The sequence below is a fragment of the Leucopleurus acutus genome (assembly GCF_964270905.1).
Source record: "Leucopleurus acutus genome assembly, chromosome: 5".
NCBI classification, from domain to species: Eukaryota; Metazoa; Chordata; class Mammalia; order Artiodactyla; family Delphinidae; genus Leucopleurus; species Leucopleurus acutus.
The window spans coordinates 82611112-82627552 of NC_139147.1; the positions used below are offsets into that span (position 1 = coordinate 82611112).

Below are 16441 nucleotides of genomic sequence, written 5' to 3' on the forward strand. Positions count from 1 at the left end.
ACGAAATTATGCGTCTGAGCACATGCACAATACTATGAGGCACAGGTCCAAATCTTTCACTAGATTCTCAAAAGAGGTCTATAACCCCCAAAGTGTTAGGAACCACTAATCTATACACTATGTAGACTGTCTGAAAACTTTATTATGAGGACTTTCCCCCTACGTATTTAATGTTGATTTTATTTACATTACCAAAGCCACACAAGTCCTTCAAAAGAGTCTATAGATTTCTAACGTGGCCTTAAGAAGTATTAAAAAGTTCAAGGTGAAAAAATGCGCAGATGTGGGAAAAATAGCAGAAATAATTGCTGTGCAGAAACAATACTTCTTACTTCTCCAGTATGAGTTTTCTGCTGAATAATTTGTTTGTTCATTGATTAATTCATCATGTTTCACATTATGTGGAGAGACACAGCTTCATTTCTGGATGTCTGGAGTCCATGTGCTCAAACCACTGCATAATGCAGATGAAGTGAAATGAACAATGAGGCATAATGTAACCATGGAGACTTAAAGGGGATGATGAAAGGAAAAAGAATACAAAATGATTAGAGGAAAAAAAGATATAATTCAAAGTAGAAGAAGGTTTTCTTGGGTTCTTTCACCAAGATATATTGATCTTATTGTTAGCAGGAATATGATAAGACTAAATTAATAACATATATATGTTCTCAATCCTTTAGATGAAAGTGTGGAAATTACTTCAGCCCACTGACTGTACCACCTTTCACACCAGATGTTTTACATAAGATGCTGTTCACATTTCTCATCTTTCTAAACGTTACAATTATCAGGAACTAAAAGTATTCACACTACATGCAATGCTTTCTCAAAGTTTCAGAGCTCTTATTTTTCATATGTAAAAGAATTTTAAAACATGTTGCATAATCATATCTTTCACTACATCTCTAAACCCATCACCAGAAGTTACCTGATCCTTGCTACAAGGAGGAGGAGAGAAACTCTGTAGATATAAATGTTATTTCCAAAACTCAAATTACCTCAACATCCTTCATTACTACTTTTTTTCAATAATTAGTGACCCATAATACAGAACAGATTAAAACAAATCTCTAGCTCTGTTGGTTTCTGAGGAATACTGTATTTATGAACCTAAAGAAACTAAAAGTGAGGAGTGATTTTTGGGCCTCTTTTTAGAATGAATTCTGATCACATGCTCATCACACACGTATTCGTCTCTCCACTTAGGCATCTATAAGCAAGTTTTTAAAAAAGAACTTTTAGTTTCAAAGTCAACTCTTGCATTCTTGTAGAACAGCATGCATAAACAAAATCAGAATCATCATCCTCTTACATAAAGAAGGGAAATACATCAGAGAGAACAACTCATTGCAGTAATGTTTCTAAAATTCCATTAGGTGACTAGGGGGAATGGCTCCGTCATGCAGTAGAGAAAAAGATCAGTAGTACTTTCAGAATTTCTAAGAACACTCTAAAAACCCACTAAAATTCCAGTTTGTCAACTAGCTGGTTGAACATGAGTTATTTTCAGAAGTCATGATATAATAAATTGTATATGACATGGGTTTTACGAATACAAATGTGAGGTAGAATTATCTGAAAAAGATGTTAATCCTCAAGCAAATCAATTTAATAATATAATACCTCCAACTGCTTAGTTAGAAAAATTTAATTTGGGAGATATCCATACAAATGGGAAAGTTTTAAAAATTCTGTTGAATCAGTACCTCAATATGATCCATTGCCTTCTGCCATACAGACTGCTTCTCCTCTGCGCTGTGTCCAGGAATGGATAAGATATTGTGAATGTAGTTAAAGACTTCTTCCTGAAAAGCACAAGACAATATAATTCATTCATTCATTCACTCAAGCAATATTTAGTCACTATCTACTAACTGTACCAGTCTTGGTAAATATCTGTTATTTGGAGATGGAAAACCATTTGGAGATAGTTAACTGATGGACGACTGACTTAAAAGAGAAAGAGTAATTGTTTAAAGTTTAGGGTAGATTCTTAGAAGTTGCAAATCTGTTCCAATTAATGTTAGTCTCAATTTCATTAACCTAACAGTGAATATCATTCTTTTGCTTTGGTGGTCTCTGTCCATATTCCCAATTTCATCTCAAATCACTTTTGCCCTTGCCCGTTATGCTCAACTTACAATGATCTCAGCTTCATTTATACGATCTCTATTCAGTTCCTTGAACATGTCAAAAAATTTTCCCACCTCGAGATCTTTGCATATACTGTTCCTGATCCTGCAACATTTTTCTATCGGCTCTTGGCTTGACTGGCTTCTTCTCAAATCCCAAAACTCAGTTTATAAGTCATTTTATCTGAGATTCCTTCCCTGGCTGCTCTGTATAAGTCAGTTTCCCCATTATCCTCTCATGGTGCACCCAGTTTCTCTAGCACTCATCACAATTTGTAACTAAATATTTGGTTTTCTTACTGTCCATCTCCATCACTAAACTATAAGTTATAAAATTACAGGAACTATATATCTGTTTTAATTATCAATATATACTTGGCTAATAGCAGGCACTCAATTAAGCCCTATTGAACAATGAACAAAACTTTAAGTCAGCAAACATATGTCCAAATATTTCTACTGAATAGTTACACCTACTGCATAGTTATTTCTTCTTGATAAGGGGAGGAGGGGGACTGAGTAAGAAAAAAGGGTAAAGGTGTCTCTTAACTCACCTCTCTTAGTGGGTCACGTAAGTAGCAATCAATAATTTTGTCATACTGGTGTTCTCGTTCATACATAAATTCACAAATTTGATAGCTAGAACATAAAAGGAAAAACTTCAGTGTACCAAACAGTCAGGTGGTTATTAGCTTATTGTTTCCAGACATTTGCTCAGGCATAGAGGTTAGTATTAAGGAAAATGAATATAGTAGATGTGATTTCTATTGTTAAATGAATTTATAGTACCTGCCGTTCCTCTAAATATATGTTTAAGATGCTGCTGAATACTACGTTTATAAGAAATTTCAAAGCTGGGTACAAAATAAATGTTAAAGCAACAATGCGTCACATAAAAAATAGTTAATATATTACATATCAATATAATCAATTATATGAAATTTCCCTATTCAGAATTAAATATGTCAAATGAAATATTCAACAAACTAAATAGTAGTGCTAACATATTGCATCTTATTTGCTATGTTAAATTCTGCATTGTTTATAATATATATAACTGTCAAAAATCTATGAAATACCATGGAAATTTTAAGTAAAAAAAACTAAAATAATAAATCATAAGGCTGCTATTTCATTTTCACACTAAAATGTACAAGCACTTCAAATTTACTTGCTATTAATTTTTGCAAATCTAACTAATTTCTAGACTTGAAAGGCAAAAACTTTTGCACCCAGGTTTTTTTTGTTGTTACATGCATAACTTTTCTTAAAAAAATGGCAATGCATAAATAAACTGGGCTTCAAGTTAGAGAAATGTAATTTAATAGTTCTATGGGAACTAATACATGGCTTCAAAGCAACTTACAATTCTGCCTTTTCTGCCATACGGATGAGCCGACTCTCTTCAAATTGAACTATGCCTCCAGCCTGCAGCAATTCTAAAAGGACCTGAACATTTAAAATAAATGAGTAAAAACACTTTGGAATCCACTTTTATTTATTAGCTCTTTAAGGGTCCATGCAGCCACAGAAACCATACCTTTTTTGCTTTTGTCTCATTATGTGCTGATGTTTCAGTTTGGCTTTCATGTATACAAGGGATTAGACTGCCATTATAATGTTGATCATATTGTATTTAAGTCTTACAAAAAGGTAAACAGCTCTATTTTCAAACATGGAAGGAATGCCAAAGTGTTTGCAAACAAAGCCTTATTAGATATTAGAATATCTAATTGACCCTCCACTAAACTAAAAACATCCATATGTATTCTTTCAATAAGTGAATTTTTGTCCTTTTATGACTTATGGCTCTTTAAAATCTGTTGTCCACAGGTAGTATCCATGTTCACGTGTTAATTTTTCTAACTAAACTTGGGGTTTCTCACAGTATAGCATTATTCACAAGAGCTAAAAGGTGGAAACAACCCTAATGTCAATCAATGGATAAATGGATGAACAAAATATGGTATATACATATAATGGAATACTATTCATCCTTAAAAAGGAATGAAATTCTGACACATGCCACATATCGATAAACCTTAAAAACATCATGCTCAGTGAAATAAGTCATAAAAGGACACATAATGTATAATTCCACTTATACGAGGCACCTAACATAGTCAAATTCACAGAGACAGAAGGTTTAATTGTTGCCAGGGTGCTGGGGAGGGGTAACAAGGACTTACTGTTTAATGGGTACAGTTTCAGTTTGGGACTATAAAGTTCTGGAGACAGATGGTAGTGATGGTTGCACAACAGTGAGATTATATTTAATGAGACCTGTACACTTAAAATGCTTAAAATGACAAATCTTATTGTGTATATATATTTGACCACAATAAAAAACAAAGAAAAATACTGGGGTTCATATAATTAATCTTTACCACACTAAGTAGCTGAATAAAAAAAGGTGACCAGGATGTTGAGATATCAATATTTTAAAATAAATCTCAAATATAATAGAATCATTACATAGTCATTAGCGCAATATGAGAAAGCTCTCTCCTATATTTAAGTTCAAGATCCAGAGTAACACTCTTTCTCAGAACTCCAGGAAACCATTTAACAAAGCATTTTTCTAACACAGGAAATTGATTACTTTCAAGTCAAATTTTTTTAAAAGGCAGAAAAGAAATAAAACCTATCCTATCTTTACACTTCAGAACTCTAATTTAATCCATTTTGAGTATTATAATGTACTGCTATATAGAGCAATGATAGCGTGAACCCACCTGTTAGAAGCCTCAGTTTGGAATAACATAATCAAATGCCACTGCTAGAGCCAGTCTGAACCAACTTACTGAGCTGAAACTGACTTAACTTTTCAGGAATTTTGTAAGCCGGTGGTTAAATACAGGCATTGTTAAAAATCAAATTATATAAACCTACAATTAAATAAATTAAATTAAAAGTGAAGGTAATCAATACCCACACTCACCACTTCCTAATTATTTTACTACATTTTACTGTGTATGCTCTCAAGGTTAGTTACTGTAGCCGTATCTGTACGGTGGAAATATTACACAAGTGTGTGGTATGGTGCATCTCTCCCCAATTCCATGTGCCGGGTGACATCATGCTAGTAGACTGAAGTCAGCCATGGTGGGAATACTTACACCATGGAAACTGGCAAATGCTGTAAATCAGGGCTTGTTACATGCTCAAAGGGTTATAAAACAAAGAAGAATATGTGACAGAGACTATATGTGACCCATAAAGCCTAAAATATTTACTCTCTGGTCCTTTACAGAAAAAGCGTGCCAATTTCTGGTTAAGAAAGTGATGGAGATAATGTTAAAAAGATAGTCAAACTTAAAAGTGTGCATGTCAGAGACATTACACTATAAATAGCACAAAAAAATTAAGGAATTATTTTCCAGTATTCAAAAACTGTTATCCGATTCAGCAAAGAAGTCACAACACTGATGAATGAAGTTCTGACATGCTTTCACTGTTGCACTTTCATCTTATTCACTTTAATAAATGAAAACATCAACCAATGTTCATATCAGTGTGAACCAGTTGTTAAACTTTTATCAGCATACCACTGGAAAATATTCAAATATATTGCATAAACAAATTTTGATATATGACAAGCAGTACAAGAGAGAGTGCTGGATTAGAAGGGAAGGAATTGAGTTCTAATCTCATTTATGACCTTGAGCAATTTACTTCATCAGTTTTCTTTCTATTTTCTAAAATGAGTTGGGGAAAAAACCCCAGATAATCCCAAAGGGAATTCCCAATAATAGATTACTACATTATGATTACTTTTAAAGGTTTGGCTTTTACATTTAGTTTGGTTTTTATTTTTGTTTTATTTAGTAATTTACATAAGAAGTTTTTATCATTTTATATAGCAACACCATGCATAACATGTTTCACTTTTCCTGCCAATAGAGAAATAGGGACAAAATGAGGGATCCACACTACTATTTGTATTCAGTATAATTTAAGAGACAATCAAAACTTTAGCAGCTGTTCTCTTCCCTAAGACAGTCTGCAGCAGTCACGGGGCCACAGCTGTGCAGAGAAAGGGTTCGCTGTTGTGATCCTATATTCTTTATCTGAGTCTCAACCTCTGGCCTGGCATACATTACCATAAAAAATCAGCATAGCTCTCAAAGCACTTAATTTTTGTAGCTTACTTAGCTGACAAAGTCTTGCTATCAATTTTAAATAGACTGCCTCTCTTAGTGCTCACAATTACAATGGGTAAGCTTTTAAGAAATCCTATCTAGAAAGGACCCTCAAGAAAGTGGCTAAGTAGAAAGAAGTGGTAATTTCTTTCTCACAGTGATTACTGGAGAGACAGATGGGTTCTAGTCTCCAGAAATGTTGAGCACTAGTGTAGTGGCACTCCCAAAAGCTGAGTGTTCCAACACTCAGGATCCTGAAGCCTTTCTGGTTCACGGCCATAGCAACTAGAAGTGGTTACCAGCTTGATGACACTGGTGGAAAGCAGCATACAACAGGTGCCAACTGTTGCTCATGAAGGAGAAGGATAAAGTTTATATTCTCTTTGATGTCATGTTGAATGCAAGACAGGTCCAGTCTGCCTAGGAATTTAGTTTGATTGAGGCTCAAACTAACAACCATCCACCCTCTTTTCTGGTTGCCACTGTCTAGCTTAGTATTACGGTTTGGCACAAGTCATTTTCCCCTTATGTCTAGTGAGGTCTAGTACAGAAAGGTTCTTTCTGGCTTACTCTGTCTTCTTATTCTTTAGCAAGATGAGTTCCAGTAGTTCATACCTGCTGTCTTTCTGAGTGTCGGGAGTCATCGTCAGGACTACAGAGGAATTCAAGGACCTGGTCAAAGAGAAGGTATTTTGTTAATTGGACACCAGCATGCATGCCACACCACTGTCATAATGAAAACGATTACTACCCTTTCTATATCACCAATTCATTCACACTCGGCTCAACGAACACCACAGGTATATGGTATCTTCCCAACTGATTGGCATAGTAGATGACACAGCAGCCTTCAGGTATGCTAACAATTTAATATATACCTTATACACATTTCTTTGCTGTTTAGAAACATGACTGGAAGCCAGCATCATCTACATACCTTAACTTTAAGATCCTCAACACCGTGGACCACACAAAGCATGGACTTTGGAGTCAGGCCACTTGAATTTGAATCCTAACCTTATTAACACTTAACAACGATATTTATTGCTAATAATAACACTTACTAAGTACGACCTTGGATGAGTGACTTAACCTCACCAGGTTTTAGTTCCCTCATCTGAAAAATGGGAGTAATAACTATACCAATTTCAGAGCTACTGGGAGTATGGAGTTAACACATACATATAAAACTTTGGAACAGAGCATGGCACTATGAAGTGCTCAATAAACGCTGGTCATTATTAGCAACTTTCTCCAGATAAAAAGTATTTTCTTTGCCACCTGTGGCTTTGTGGAGATATTTAACCGGGATTAGGAAATACCTTCACAGTTAAAGTCATTTGTAAGTAAATTCAGATTTTCTAAAAGTAATCTCTCCTCCAGATACTCAACAGCATAGTCTTACTACCAGTGAGATGGGTGATTATTAAACTGGAAAATTCTTAAGCCAAGAATTCTAGGCAATTTAGAACAACAGAATAATTGGGAGAACAGAATCTATATAAACCAATCTCCACAAACCATACTCCCATGATACCAAGTTACTAGGCAGTCATACAACCCAAACACAACATTAAAAAAAAAAAAAAACTAATTTAGATCCAAACTGAAAGGTGAAAAAGCTTCTACCTGGTAAGACACTTACCCAATAGGCTATTATATTAAGAAACCGTGTAATCCAGTGAATTTCTCTATGAACCGTAAATAAAAACAATTCTAGTTCTTATGGTTAAAGACGCTCACCTGATCAAAAAGGGTTCTGTTTACAAACAAGGTATTGTCAGGCTTTGCAAGCTGCCGGGCAAGGAAGGTAAAGAGACACCCTACTTGTGAGGGAGTAAAATCTGAATTCTCCACCATAACCTGATAAGCAAAAGAGACCATTTATTCAATATGCCATCTGGTTTGACACAGAAAAATAAATAATTAGGAGCTGGGGGAAGCCTCAGTACTAAAGACTCGAAGCTTCTTTTATTGGCTATGTAACAATTGAGTTCAATACCATTTAGAGAAGGAGCACAACTACTTGCACACCCTGAAAGCATTTTAGTAATTTTTGGCATAATTTTAGGCACAAGTGGGATAAGAACCGAATTGTTAGAGAGGTGGATTTCAAAGAAATATTAATCATGTTTCCCTCTTGAATTCTTAAAAGAGAATCTGAAGTTAATTTAAATTAAAGTAACCTTATTAAAAATTTGTCCACCAACACAGGAAGAAGGGAGTTGCTCTGGGGTTGAAAAGTAAGATAACTTGAGAGTGAAGGTATCCCAGAAAAGAACTCAGCCAGCCCACGAAAACATGAAGTGAATGGCTTCTGCCTTGTCTATAAGCAGTTTCTTGAACAGATGGTTTCATATAACAGGCTCTTTGCAACCACACAGAGTTATCAAGTCATAATCAGTCCTCAGATTTGAGTGACCTCTCATCTCCTGAGTACCTACTACTATGAGTAAGATGCTATGGTAGAAGCCTTCAAGAGAATTATGAACCAGAAAGCAAGGTGAGACAGGTAAACAAACCTTAACTAAAAAGCGTAATGTGATCAATCAGCACTATTATAAAGGAACAAATGACTATGGAAGCACAGTGGGAGAAATTTAGTTCAACTGGTTAGAGAAGAAATTTGAAAAAAAAAAGAGAAAACTAGATTTTAAACTAAGCTTTAAAGCCCATGTGGAAAACATGAGAGGGGGAAATGTCAGGAGAAAGAGCAGTCCAGGCAGAGAGAAGAGTAGGGGCAAAAGCATGAACACAGGAAAATACAAGTTTGCCTGGAGAAACTGTGTGTTTCATTAGAATGCAGCAGCATGCATGAGGAGGGAGAAATTAGATCGAAAGGAAAGATTAGGCCTCCAATGTCATTCTAAGGAATGTAGAATTTATTCCACCAAAAACTGAGGAGTTTCTAAAGGGGCAATGAGGAGAGCTGATCATGATCAGCACTGTGCTTAAGAAAATCACCCCATCAGCAATGTTTAGGATTAAATAACAGAAGCAAGAGATAAAAGGTAGAGAGACCAAGATGCATGTGATTTCAGGGGTCCAAGGGAGAGACAGAGGGGTTCAGAACAATGCAGTGATAATGAACAGGGAAGGAGAAACAGATGCAAAAGACACTGCAGAGAGAGGGGAGACAGGGCAAGTATTCACATGTGTGGAAACATGTGGCTAAAGGAGGAATGAAAAATGGCAGGTCTTGAGCCTGACAGGCAGGGAGGAGAATGATGCCATTAACAAAGAGGGAGAACGCAGAAGTATGGGAAGGAAGACCAGGTATTGTTTTGGACTAGATGAATTTATGGAGGCAACTCTAAAACAAATTAGGGAATAGTACCCCATCTCACCTAGAGAAAAGTCCTAAAGTCCCCCCTTTCATTTTCCGTTCAAAGATAAGATTTCTCCTATAAAACATTCCCTTGGGACCGAGCTTTTAGCCTACCTTTTCTTACTTTGCTAAGCACTATGTCCCTTCCTTTTTTTACCATGCCTGCTTTTAATCCAGCAGTCACAGCTTGCTCAAGTGCATAATTAATCATTACTAGAGTATGAGGATATTTCAAGTTGTAATCTGTGTGTGTATCTAAATTCCGATTTATAATATTCAAAGAGCTTTCTATAGCTTTAAAATACCCAGTCATCACTCCCTTTCAGTGTGCAGGTCCTTTCCAAGACTCAACTCTCAGGGCCCAGCTAGTGCCCTTCTCTGCTTTTAGCTCTTCCTTTTGCTCTGAAGTGTAATTTTAACTATCTGATCCTAGAAACACCTTCAAAGGAAACAGTTCTAACTCACAGCCCATTCCCTTGCTACCTCAGCAAGTTATTATCCTAGAAATTTTAGCTTCTTTTCATTTCCTCTCTGACCGATTTCAGAGACCATGCTTACAAAATTTTCTGAGCAATCTTATAAAAAGTCACAAATTAACAGCTTTCCCCCTCTATATCTGCAGCCATTCAGCACCCATGATAATGCCTGAGGTTTGATGCTCCCTCACCTGTTCTCTGGTCCTTGCCTATGCTCCCTCAGAAAAACACTTTAACAAATGAGTACAACTCTATCATCAGAAATGAGAAAATAATCTCAAAAGTTCATTCTTCATTGACCCTAGGTAAATACTATCAAAACAATATACAAGATGCAGCCACTATGGAAAACAGTATGGAGGTTCCTTAAAAAAACTAAAAATACAGCTACCATATGAGCCAGCAATCCCACTCCTGGACATGTATCTGAAAAGATGAAAACTCTAATTCGGAAAGATACCTGCACCCCAATGTTCACAGCAGCACTATTTACAATAGCCAAGACATGGAAGCAACCTAAGTGTCCACCAACAGACAAATGGCTTTAGAAGATGTGGTTTATATACATAACGGAATATTACTCGGCCATAAAAAAGAATGAAATAATGCCATTTGCAGCAAACATTGATGGAACTAGAGAATATTATACTTTAGTGAAGTAATTCAGAAAGACAAATATTATGATATCACTTATATGTGGAATCTAAAAAATAATACAAATGAATCTATATATAAAACAGAAAGAGATGCACAGATATAGAAAACAAACTTACGATTACCTATGGGAAAAGGGGGTGGGAGGGGTCAATCAGGAGTATGAGAGCAATGGATACAAACTACTATACATAAAACAGATAAGCAAAAAGAATTTACTGTATAGCACAGAGAACTATATTCAGTATCTTGTAATAACCTATGATGGAAAATAACCTGAAAAAATATATATAAAACTGAATCACTTTGCTGTACACCTGAAACTAACACAATATTGTAAATCAACTCTACTTCAATTAAAAAATATATATATACAAGAGCACAATTCACCAACAGTAAGAGTTTAAGTACTTCATGGAGCTTTATTTCCTTCATTTGGATCATTCTTCCAACTTAGTACAGTTTTATTTTTATTATTTTTAATTTATTTATTTTTATTTTTGGCCGCATTGGGTCTTCGTTGCTGCGTGTGGGCTTTCTCTAGTTGCGGCGAGTGGGGGCTACTCTTTGTTGCCGTGTGCCAGCTTCTCATCGCAGCGCCTTCTCTTGTTGCGAAGCACGGGCTCTAGGTGTGCGAGCTTCAGTAGTTGTGGCTCATGAGCTCAGTAGTTGTGGCTCGTGAGCACAGGCTCAGTAGTTGTGGCCCACGGGCTTAGCTGCTCCGTGGCATGTGGAATCTTACCAGACCATGGCTTGAATCCGTGTCCCCTGCATTGGCAGGTGGATTCTTAACCACTGCACCACCAGGGAAGTCCCTTAGTACAGTTTTAAATTCGAATTCTAATTCAATCAACTTGCAAACATTTCTTGAACATCTACCAGGTTGCAGGCATTGTGCTGGACATGTTTCTGTTTCTGGGCATGTTAAAACAATGACCAAAAAAAAATCCTTACAGTTGCTACCTACAGGAAATTCATTCCAGGTAGGAAAATATACATGTAAACGATTACTACAGTATGCCAAGTGTAGCATGAAGTGTTACATGAACACAGAGAAGGGGCAAATAATCAAACTGGAAGTGTGAGAGAGGGTTCTAAAAGTTTCTCATGGATGATATTTGAGTTATGTCTTGGAAAATGGCTAGGAATTTGCCAGGCAGGGAAAGGGAAAGAAAAGGCATGGTGGGATAAAAGAAAACTCACACAAAGAACATAAGCTGTAAAGGTGACACAGAAAGTTCACTGAATTCCAACTTTAAAACTGCTGAGAAGGTAGTCCCCTGGTGGCCTAGTGGTTAGGATTCTGGGCTTTCACTGCCATGGCCCAGGTTCAATCCGTGGTTGGGGAACTGAGATCTTGCAAGCTGTGCAGTGTGGCCAAAACAAACAAAAACACAAAACTGTTGAGGAGTTCATAATACAGAATGGCGGGGGTGGGAGCAGTGAGGAGGGTCAGAGAGGGGAGCAGTTATAGAGAAGTAGTCAGGGACCAGAAAATATAGAAGCATCTTGGATGTCGTGTTAAACAGTTTAGATGGGTATGGCAGAAACTAGTACTTGTGCTCCAACATCTGTTCCTTCCTTCTAATTTAGAAACAGAACTCCTCATTTTTAGCTAAACACATGGCTACCCACAAAATAGAGTACATTTCTCAGTCTCTCTTAGCATCTAAGGGGCCATATATCTAAGCTGTGATCAACATGATATAAGCAGAATTGCAGTACACAACTTCTAAAAAATTTTCTGAAAGAAAGAACACTTTCTTCTTCATCTCTTTCTGCATTCAGGCTGGCTAGAATGCAGAGGTGATGGCTGGAGCTTCAGCAGCCGTTTTGGGCCAAAAGACACAAACCACATACTAAGAATAACAGCAGTAAGACAGAAGGAATGTACATCACTGATAAGTTTGTGAAGCTACTCTACTAGATCAGGTTGCCTACCCTCCAGATCTATAGGAGACAACTAGATTTCCATAACAAGCTATTATTATTTTGAACTTTCTCTCACAGCAGAACTTAATTTCAACTGAGCCAAGGGGGAGCCACAGAAGAATATTAGGTAGAGGAGAGGTAAGATCATGAATTAAAGAAGGACAAGAGGGGCTTCCCTGGTGGCACAGTGGTTGAGAGTCCGCCTGCCAATGCAGGGGACATGGGTTCGTGCCCCGGTCTGGGAAGATCCCACATGCCGCGGAGCGGCTAGGCCCGTGAGCCATGCATGGCCACTGAGCCTGTGCGTCCGGAGCCTGTGCTCCGCAATGGGAGAGGCCACAACAGTGAGAGGCCCACGTACTGCAAAAAAAGAAAAAAAAAAGAACGACAAGAATAAGACCATTTGGGAAGGTATTTTGGAAATCTAGGTGAAAATTCTCCATACTAGCCACCTGGATCAAACTGGCATTATTTGGGAGCTTAGCAATTCTATTCTCTTATTCATCACTGCCTATCTTACAAGGTCAATAAATAGCTCAAATGAGATCATGTATATAAATGAGCTTTGAAAATTATGAAGAACTATTATAAATGTAATTAATGCATTAATGTTATGCACAACTAGAGAATATTTTAATTTTAGTCTCTTGTCCAAAATAATCTAAAAGTTACTAAGAGGATGAAATCTCCATTTTATAGCCAAATGAACAGGATGAAAATTCTAAGCTTTCAACTACAAGAAGAAACTGGTGTGGCTGAAGCTGTGCAGATGGACAGAGAAGGAATCATTCACTAGCAACAGTATGAACCTCAAAATAGCCTTCAACTGAATCTAGTTAGATTTAGATTGGGATGATCATCTCTGTGTGCCTCAAATCATTCTTAAGTGTCACCATCATCTCAGTTCCATGGCAAAACTATGTATGGCACTACCTTAGCAACACAGTGGTGTTGGTATGAGACAGAAGGAGACTCTTCACATTAGTTATTTCTCAAAGCATTCTGAAGTTAGTGTCCATTTCTGAATGTAATCACACTAATATAGGAATTATCACAATATGCATTTCTCAAGAGTAGCACTCTGTAGCTGAGACACATTATATTTTTTGAATGAATGCTTTGTCTTCAAAAGCTGAATAAAGTACTAAGACAGCATAATAAAATTTTTAAATGATTGCAACATATTACTTTATTAAACAAGATTATTTTAGAACTTGCTATCAAATAATTCAGTTTTCTTAATATAAACATCAATACAAAGACATACATTCTTTGAATACTTACTTTCAACAAAATATCCACAATACGTTGTTGATATTCTACAGCTTGCTTGTCATTTTTAAAATCTTCAAAAGTCTGAAAGGGAAAAAGAAATTTATAAAAGTAAGTATTATTTGGAAATTTTAGAAGGAAACAAGATATTAAATTCTTAATAGTCAGGTAAATTCCAAATAAGGTAACCACTCCTCATCCGGTTTTTCCTGATATACCTTTAATAAGTTATTTTTAGTGAGTTAAATAGAAAGCTACAGTATTCAATATTGCATAGTATTCTGAATAAATAAAAAGTATAAACATATAGTAGTGATTACTATATAACCAGAAAGTGACTCAGGAAAGGAAGGCAAAGTTTACAGGCAACGAAAAAGAAAGAACACTAATGGCAAGAGGCAATTTGTGGGCAAGGGTTTGAAAAGGATGAAAATACATGCTACATGCTCAGCCATCATTCCGTCCAGCTATTTGGAAATAATAACTGAAATACAGTTTGCTAACTGTCATGAAAAATAATTTTCATGATTTCCATGACAACTTGGAAAAAATGATGCTCTGTCACAATGTTAAAAACCTCAAGGATACACACAAAGAACAGGCATTCTATTTTCAAAACACTGCCAAGTACAGCATTTTTGATTTTATGCCCCTGCTCAAGTACAGCCAAATATATTCTGAATAGAACATGCACCCACGTATATGACAGCACCAGATTCTGAAAATACCTAGAAGCTACAGGATGCATATATGAAGAAATTGAAATTATATTCACTATAAAAAATTTTAAATGAAAATATTTACTGAATAAGCAGCATGATGAAAGACTTGAAGATCTGCCTATGGTTTTCACGTAGCACATTTGGCCCTTAGTAATGTTTAAATTCACACAGCAATAATTTACTGCTTACGATCCTGAAGCAAAAAAATAGACTACATATTGTCCCAATAGATTAACAAAGAATTTCAGAGCCACAAACTTTCAAGACTACATCATAGTTACATTCAAACCAGAATACTTGCTGTTCTTTAAATGGGCCCTGAGCTTCCCCAGCTTCTCCAAAGTACCTCGGCTCGTGCTGTTCTCTTACTAGCATGTCCTTCCTTCCCTTTTCTTGTCTGACACACAGTAAGCACTTTAAACAACAACTACTGATTTGTCCAGTTAATTACAGAGGAAAATAAAATCTTTTAAAAAAATTTCTTCTTCAACTAGAATGCTTTGCTGCCAGTTAGTTAAGAAAAGCTTAAATGAGTTACCTAGGGGACTTGTAGGAACTCTTAATATGGAAAGTTCAAACAGAGGGTATTTTGATGCTTACGTGGGTTAAATATGACCTGGCCTGAAGACAGAAAGATGGTCTAGAAAGTCTCTCAGTTCTAACATTTATGAGAACAACAAACACGCACACACTCACACAAATGCACACACCCCCTTCCCAGGGCGTGTGGCCAAAATGAGATGTCACTCTGCCGTCACAAGGACAAGGTACTATCTGCTAATACAACTGCTATTCAACTAAACACAAAACCACGGAGAATTAGCATATGTATTAAACAAGTACAGCACTGACAGCAAGTAAAAAAGAATTTCTGTATCCACTTTCTTTTTGGCAGCATGTATTCACTGCTTTGAAACACATATTGCAAGTTTACTTCTGTAAACATAATTAAGTGGTGATATACTTTCTTATGAATGTTGTCATACACATAATGACATATTTTGATTGTAGTTAACAGCTGCCACCAAAATGGCACATTTATGTTAAAACATTATCATTCCACAAAGATGCTTCTAATTATACAATGCTTGTTAGAGGAATAACATGCAAAGATGTCCTAATGGAGAATGACACGGTTTGTGAAGTGCAAAGGTAGACCTAAAATTCAAGTCCAAAGTCACTTGTGAATTTGGTCATAAAAACTTCTTTCTGCGGCTGCTTCCCACTAGCTATCTACCTTACATTTGGAAGCAGCCGCATAGCACAGGGAGATCAGCTCGGTGCTTAGTGACCGCCTGGAGGGGTGGGATACGGAGGGTGGGAGGGAGGGAGACGTAAGAGGGAAAAGATATGGGAACATATGTATATGTATAACTGATTCACTTTGTTATAAAGCAGAAACTAACACACCATTGTAAAGCAATTATACTCCAATAAAGATGTAAAAAAAAAAACAAAAAACTTCTTTCTGTAGCCCCTTAAAAACTATTATAGGGTTTCTGTAAGATAATGATAGTTGGCTAAAGCCTGATCCAGGGGTCAAGAAACATTCTCTGTAAAGGGCCAGAGAGAAAATATTTTAGGCTTTGTGGGCTACATGTGGTTTGTACGACATAGTCTTCTTCTCTTTTTATAACCCTTAAAAAAAAAAAAAAATTACTCTTAGCTCACACAAGCCAGAGGCGAAATGGAGCTGGATTTGGTCTACAGACTGTGGTCTGTGAACCCCTGACCTAACAGCTTCACACATCTCCCAATAAGATCCGTGTATGTAGAAAAG

General features: G+C 36.5%; 1 protein-coding gene across 2 annotated transcripts in view; it reads right to left on the bottom strand.

Annotated features, from left to right (window-relative positions):
- VPS8 (VPS8 subunit of CORVET complex) overlaps nucleotides 1-16441 on the bottom strand; it is a 305525-nt gene that overhangs the window by 141210 nt on the left and 147874 nt on the right. For both annotated transcript variants that reach the window (XM_082840463.1, XM_082840464.1), the window contains 6 exons: nucleotides 13952-14023; nucleotides 8021-8140; nucleotides 6893-6949; nucleotides 3502-3584; nucleotides 2690-2774; nucleotides 1710-1808 (listed from right to left, as the gene is read on the bottom strand). In XM_082840463.1, the coding sequence (XP_082696589.1) occupies nucleotides 1710-1808; nucleotides 2690-2774; nucleotides 3502-3584; nucleotides 6893-6949; nucleotides 8021-8140; nucleotides 13952-14023 (516 nt within the window). The remainder of the gene's footprint in view (nucleotides 1-1709; nucleotides 1809-2689; nucleotides 2775-3501; nucleotides 3585-6892; nucleotides 6950-8020; nucleotides 8141-13951; nucleotides 14024-16441) is intronic.